An 8,157-nucleotide genomic window follows, 5' to 3' on the forward strand; every position below is an offset into this window, starting at 1 on the left:
TCTTGGATTTCAAAATGGCCCCCATTTTTTACTCAAAACTGATAGCTCGTATTTTAAACCACGTTACGAACGTAATTTGTGTGACAAATCTTACAATATTATGATAAATCAGTCCAATGGTACAATTTATAATAATAGCATATGGCAACCATATTGGATTCCAAGATGGCCGCCATTAAAAACGTATATAATGTATGCATTTATATATTTAATCATCAAAATATGGCTGCCATATGCTATTATTATAAATTGTACCATTGGACAGATTTATCATAATATTGTAAGATTTGTCACACAAATTACGTTCGTACGTGGTTTAAAATAGGTGATACTATCAGTTTTGAGTAGAATTCATCGCAGCTGGGGGCTAATTTTTCCCGACCCTATTTTGGCCGCCATCTTGGATTTAGGTTCCCCACTATAACGATTATCAACAAAAGATAGAAAATAAATCGATAACACTTTTTTTGTCTGCAAAAGTACACACGTGTATGGCGTTTGTGGATATATGCCCCCCGGCAGTGTTGCATTCTCATACATTTTTTATGATTTGAAATAAATTTCCGAGTAACTGAATAAAATCAATCAGATTGATCGAATATGAATGTAATATACAAACTGTTAATCAATTAATATTATTGATATTGATATTTTATTAGTAATCAAGTAGAAAACGATTAAATCTCCACTAAAAATCGTTTATGTTTGTATTTTCATGAATGATTAATTATATTACGTATAAACAAAATATTTTGTGAATTGAACTAAAACGAACTTTATTTTCAGGTCCCCTCCGGAAAAATTATTATTATTTTTTTAAATTTAAACTCATATATATATTATCTCACACATATTCATAAACTATATTTTATTATATATTTAATTGCTATCGTATCTTGAAAGATAATTGTGAAACAGCTGAGAAAAAAAAAATGTTAGATTTACGAAGTAAAGTATTACCAATTAATTGTATAGTAACTAATGATGTAGTAAAGTTGAGACATTCTCTTTCCAGCAGACTCCTACTTATTAACAATTAGACTTCTAAGATTATAGGAAATATACAGTATATATTAGAAAGACTAAACAGCTTAATATTAAACCAATTGTAATTAAAGTTTCGAGCTATTTGCCATTATTAAGATAGATTCGTCTCCTCGTAAAATTACATTTTAATGATGTTTATGTCTCAGATATTGTTTAGCCGATTTCTTAAATGAAAAAACAGAAAGAAAGTCTAAGTTTAGAATCAATTAAAACTTAAGACTTAAAACTGTAATAGTAAATCAATATTTGTTAATGTTTTCTTCACAAACTAGAACTACATTTCTGCAACCTATAAGGCAGTCAAACTGTAATTCTTTTTAGCATATTTGTTTATAATTTTTAATTAAAATTCCTTTTATACATAATTCTATCTTGTATGTTGAATATATTTACGTTGCATTTTCCTGTTGTCGAACTTCTATCAATACTTTTACATGATTTAATAGAATACTATTGGATAACTAAAGACTAAAATGTTAAAACAATTGTATAAAAATGCTTTTTTTAAATGCATGAATCAACCATACTTGTATATATCGTGTAGTACTGTCATGTAAAAATGTATCAAACTCGATTCTAAAGCTCTGTCTACACTATCAAACTTTATGTGACAAAAAATGTGATGTGCCCATATATGGACATGATGATGTCATATCATTACCATATTTAAGCATATCAGTACCATATATGGGCACATTTTGTCAAACCAGGGAATTTAACTCTTCCCTGGTCAAACTAACTTGATAGTGTATGCAGTTCAGAAACAACCGAAATAGTATGTCCAGAGAAGAGTGAAATTACAGAGTGAAATTATCTGGTGTATACTGTGTCCAACAAATGGTAGAGTTGTGTGACAAAACTCTATTAGCTGCGATGCCGTTAGCTGAGCGATCTACTTTTGCCTCAAAGCTTATAACATGCCAGTAACAAGTGGCCGTAATGGAGGGTCAGGAAAGAGGACAATTCAAGTGAAATGCCCTCCACGTGGTCCCTGTGAACTATTCCGTGGCAGATCTACGATTTTGAAATAGGGGAAGGGGAGGGGGTGGCGAGTGGTACTGCACTTAACCTAATGTCCTGTCTTTTGCATTGTAATTTCCAAAATCCTGGATCTGCTTCCTCATGGATCATCTTCCAACTGAAGACACCTACACCAGTGGAAAGGCTGTAAACTAGAGTTGTTCATAGGTGTGTGAAATATATTAAAAATCAAACATTTTATCATGATCATTTTTTAACCGCTAGTAATGCTTTAATCAAGTAAAAACTGTGAACAGCAATGGGAATGTTGTCAGTAGATTTTGGAAATCAAATTTGGAATCATAGTCATAATCGTCTTCAGAAAAGATCCAAAGAAGCTTCCTCCCTTCCGCTGTTGTTCAAAATATATGCCATGATGTCATCATTATCTAAATTAGAATCCGTGTCTGTAGGCTCTGCAAATAAATCATCATACTTTGATGCTTTTAATTTGTTTGTTGCATTGCTAATACCACTCGATGTTTCAGATGCTTCAGGTTTCTCGGTTGACTTTGGTTCGTTACTGTTTGGATTTGATTCTTCTGTTGCTGCTTTGACACTCATACCAGCTTCTACCGCTGGTTCTGTTGGTACCACCGGTTCAGTTGGTACCACCGGTTCAGTTGATGCCACTGGTTTGGTTGATACCACCGGTTCTGTTGATACCACCGGTTTATTTGGTACCACCGGTTCTGTTGCCGGTTTGTTTGCTAATTTTGGTTTACTTGCTATGTTTGGTTTGCTTGCTACACCGGGTTTACTTGCTATGTTTGGCTTGCTCGCTACAGTTGGTTTGCCTGCTATGTTTGGTTTGCCTGCTATGTTTGGTTTAGTAGCAAGTTTTGGTTTGTTTGCTACTGATGGTTTGTTTAGTACTGTTGGTTTATTTTTTAAAACAGGTTTAATTGTTACCTCTGGTGTTTCTTTACTTGGTACATCTTCAGGTACGTTTGTTTCTAGTTTCTTCTTTTCGACACTAAGAAACAAGTTGTCTATGTCATCATCAATACTAGAAAAAAAGAAAAACAACTTCCATCAAAATATTAAAAAGAAGTTAGTTTTCCTACTAAGTTTTCCATAGTATGTTTTGAAACCTAAGACACTCAGGGTCCCAAACCCTTCTTTATGATTGCAAGCCTGAGATGGGCAAGAGCTTAGTTTTATAGCACAGTGTTGTTAAAAATAGATCAGGCATAGATGTTTCACAATTAATAAAGTATACAAGGTGTGCCATGAAATTGGGGAAGTGGGGGAAGAAGGTAGTGAGGGGGAAGGGAAAACATTTTTTAGGCAAAAAGTTTTAGGCAACGCGGCCGCATGCTGGCTACAGCCTTGTAGCATGGAGCCATCAACCTGCAGTATAATAACCTTCTCACAGAATAGTAGAATCTCAATAATATATTTTGAACAAGACAAAATCAGGTCATATTTGTGGAATGTTATAAGTATCAGGTACATTTCATGCAAATTATGAGTAACTTGAGGTAACAGACACAACTTACCGTTAAGAAAAACAATGTGTAATGACAATATTGAGAATACAGAATTATTTTATCATTTTAATGCCGTCATCTGTACGAGATGTAAAATTGAGGAACTTAAAATAAAGGTCATAATGTGTAGTGTCCTCTATTTCTATGGTTCTCTTTTAAAGAAATTCTTAAATTTGAGTACAATGCATAAATTTAATGTAAAACGATAAGCTGAATTTGTTTGTTTTTAACCATGAAGATATATAAAAGTTTTATTGTGCAATTCTGCTCCTTGTATACATTACATATGTCTAATATAATATTTTTTTACGTTGTTAACCATGACATGTATCTAGAGTTTTCAATGTCGTCCAATAAAATGTCTTGAGCCTTGAAATGAAACTTGTATTTCATTTGAGATTAAATATGAAAATCAGTTCTCTTAAAAAACTGTAGAAAAATTGGCGACTGAAAAAGTTCTTAACATTAATATTTCTTAAGCAAACTTACTTTAGCAATTCTGAGTTGTCCTCGTACGCACTCGTCAGGTCATGTGATGGCGGGCGGTCTGTGGTGTCAACCGCTAAGAAGATGTTACCATCTTCTAGATCTGGGTCAGCAAACATACTCACAGATGCTGTAAGATATAATGTACCAAACCAAAATAATAATTGTGTTAAATATACAAATACAAGATCACTTCATTTTCAGTGCTGTATCCCACATGACAATATTTGTTCAGTATTATAAAATACAGTAGTAAATACAGTATCATTTTGGTGCCTGTATCATGGAAGTTCGGGTTAAGGGTTTGGGTCTGTGATTGAAAGGGCATGTGGCGCATTGTATTGGACATTGGATTACTGATTGTGAGATCGTGAAAATCCAACTGTTGCTGCATTGCTTAAATCCTTAGGCAAGACACTTTACTTTGCCTCTCTCCACCCATGTGTATAAATGGGTACACTGTTAAATAAAGACACAACTTTTCACTGATTACTAGCTGCATTATGGGAGTATGTTTCCATACATCCATTTGATCCAAAAATAACCAGGGTAATAATGTGAAGAGCTTTAAGCATTGTGCAATATGTACTATATACTGTAGGAATGAAGAATGAATACAGGTATCACATGTGAAACACATATGATACTGTATCATAGAATATGCTTGGAGAAACAGTACAGAGTTTTGGATGGCAACATATATATGATTGTGGTCAACAAATGAGAAAATCTGTGAGAATGAAATGAAGATTATCTGCAGACTACAATAGACAGTTAGTCCATTAAAGACAGAAACTCTTTTCATCATCTATATAATTTATTTATTGTTTTGACAGTTAACTTAAAAGGGTGACAAGTGTCAGTACTCATAGGATAGCAACAAACTGTCAAGGGTATACAAATAAATTGAAAAAGTAAATTGCCTATCTAAAAAAAATCACAATAGACACAATCCGGAAATAAACTAGATGATTGCGATTTACTTTTAAACCAACTACTAAAATAAAGCTCATTAATAACATCAAAGATAAACATGAAAAAAAAAACCCAGGACATATGATGGAATAGCCATCTTTTTAAATTCTGCTTGACGATCCTTCTAAACTATTTACATTTACTTTAGAAATTGATTGCGAGTCAAATTACTGTATGTATTATTAAGCTATGTCTACACTATCAAACTAGCTTGACAAAAAAGTGTGAAGTGCCCAAATATGGTAGTGATATGGCCAAATATGGTAGTGATATGACATCATCCTGTCCATATATGGAATGATGAACTTTTTTGTCAAACTAGTTTGATAGTGTAGACAGAGCTTTACGTTTCACAATTTCTTTACCTACTATCACAGAAAAAGGATGAAATTATTTCAACATAACATTAGTTTAACTTCTTCAGTTTACATGTCCGGTTTCATATAATACAGCTGTATGCACAATAGACCATTGAGATTCATATTAAATGTTAATATGCACTTATATAGATACATTTTATATCATAAAACACTACTGGGCGCTAGCAGTATAAATTAGTATGACCGCTGTTAAAAAGCACTATGCATCAAATAGAATTTTTTTAAGTGACTAAAAAAAGGATTATTTTTCCTGGTTTTTTTGTAGTACTGTAGCAAAAAAATAATAATCTTACAAGTTTTGACATGAAAAAAAAAATAATACCAAGAAGAGAACATTTTTTATAGTGAATAATTGAAATGAGAATAATAGATGTGGCGATACCCACAAAAGGGAATCAAGTTTTGACACACTAGTTATTTTATGGGGATGTAAACGTGATAAAAAAAACTCATTAGAAAGATGTACGCATACGCATCGATAATACGTACACCGATTTGTTTTGTTATATCAATGTAACACAGGAACGCTTTCACACAATCGTACGAAGGTAACAACTGGTTACATTTTGTAAGATTGATGTACGTGTGAATCGTGTATAAAAAAAATCTATTATTTGTTTTCAAAATTGTTTTCAAAATTGCTTGCAAAAAAAGGTATTTCTCAAGTGAGCTATTCGCAGTAAATAAAAATCAATTTGTTGATAGGTATAATGATGATTACCTACAGCAGACTCCTAAGGGGATACAAAATTCTAATACTTTGTCTTTTAATCATTTTTAATCTAAGTTTTATTTTAAACATTAATGATATTCAATTCGAGCACAGATATGTAGTGACAAAACTGTATATCTCCCAAATAAGGAATCGGGTCTGGTGGTTGGATATACGATTACTCTAGTACATGAAGTGAATACAGTGCCCATTAAATGAGGTTTCGTCATCGTCTTGATGCGGATGTAGGATTTTCTTTAAGTTAAATTGAAAAAAACAGACAAATGCTGCATATTTTAGGAGATTGAGATTATATTTTTAAAAATTCAAAAAATCAACCCGACACTATTCAACATCGCATTACACTTTATTCAATATATTTGACCTTAAAACATTGAAACGTATAATATATTAAAATATACTACTAAAATTATTATCTGAAACGAAGAGAGTAACAAGATACAATTTTATATTATACATACATATATTTTATTGTACAATCATAATAATTAGTAATATAATAGTATCTACTAACTTTAGTTTTATAATTATATATACAGAAAAAAGGTTATATATAAATATACAATCATGATAAATTGCAATAAATATAATAGATATAGTATATTGTAAGCCTACTAATAGTTGAATCTTAAATATTATTAGAGCTTGGTTCCCACTTGGACGCAACGGAAGGACGTAACAAGTTGACCGATCACGAAGCGTTGGACCATTCAAACTGTCACTTGGGAATCAAGCTTAACGGCATGCAGTATTGTAATAAATAATTTTAGAAACTGTAGCCAGGAAAACGATCAAAGTATAATTGTATTTTATACATTTAGATCACTTTATAGACAAATTTTCATGTAATTATAGACTATTTATACAATTATAATACAGTATAATTTTACTATACATAATTCATCATGAAAATGTAGTAAGCATAATCTATATATAAATTTACGTAAGAGCATATTTACAAATTCTAATTAACTAATAAATATTGAAAAATTCATATGAAGTTTAATTTTATGTACAATAAAACCCCCATTAAGTAGGGTGGGGGTAGGGGATGGGTTGATGGGTGGGGGATGGGGTGATGGGTGTATGAGGAAAATGGCCTGAGTGGGTATTTCTTTATAATGAAGTATACTAACTGTACAAACAAATAATAAACAAAGCAATAAATTGTAAGAATGACCACAACAATAGTAATGAGAAGTTTATTTTTCACAAATAACATACATCATCACATAGTCATCTGGAGTCGTCATCAATTACCATCAACACATAGCATAAACAGTCATAAACTGCATCACCACCATTGTCAATACATACAAGCTAATGTTAAGTTTTGCTGATGATCATGAACATATAGCAAATCTTAGAATGAACATACTGTTTTGTGTACTATGTCAATGTGTGAATAAAATAGTTACTTTACACGCAATCAAAAAAGTTAAAAGTATTTATTCTGGTCCCCAAGCTTAACTGGAAATTATGAGAAAATTTGGATTAGTCTCTCCACAGACACGGCAGTCAGCAGTGCAGCGCCTACCAGATCAGCATACCAGGAGACAATCTCCTATTCTTTTCAAATAGTGTACCAATTTCTTTAACGTGCACGATATGTACACAGGACTAACGGCTTTCCATCCCATCCGAAGGACGAGGGAATGAGAATAAAGCATTTTAAAATATAGAATGCTAGATATTTTTAATAATATTAATAACATTTTAATATTACCATTTGAACATGAAAGTTACCATATTTTTCTAACAGTTTTGTTCACTCAAAAGTGGCATTCCAGTACACAAGACAAACATATACTGTACATGCTCTACATAAAAAAAGTCTTGAGCAGGCCTTAATATAATACAGTTGTTTTTGTCATGAGAATACATGATTAATAAATTTACAAAATTATATAATTATTTCTTCATACATTCATCATTTTATCGCAAGTATTTCTCGAGTGGGACACAAACCCACTTTCTCCAGATCACTAGCCTGGCATTCATACCTCTAGACCACCGAGCTTGC

The 8,157-nt window shown here is 32.1% G+C and overlaps 1 protein-coding gene across 1 annotated transcript in view; it reads right to left on the minus strand.

Annotated features, from left to right (window-relative positions):
* Positions 1-418: 418 nt before the first annotated feature.
* Positions 419-8,157, minus strand: part of LOC144841044 (uncharacterized) — a 38,636-nt gene continuing 30,897 nt past the window's right edge. Inside the window, exons 6-7 of the mRNA XM_078697203.1 lie at positions 4,050-4,176; positions 419-3,076 (exon numbers count right to left, since the gene is read on the minus strand). Of these exons, the coding sequence (XP_078553329.1) occupies positions 2,386-3,076; positions 4,050-4,176 (818 nt within the window). The 3' untranslated portion in view covers positions 419-2,385. The remainder of the gene's footprint in view (positions 3,077-4,049; positions 4,177-8,157) is intronic.

The sequence above is a fragment of the Antedon bifida genome, chromosome 4, assembly GCF_963402885.1.
Source record: "Antedon bifida chromosome 4, ecAntBifi1.1, whole genome shotgun sequence".
Taxonomy (NCBI): Eukaryota; Metazoa; Echinodermata; class Crinoidea; order Comatulida; family Antedonidae; genus Antedon; species Antedon bifida.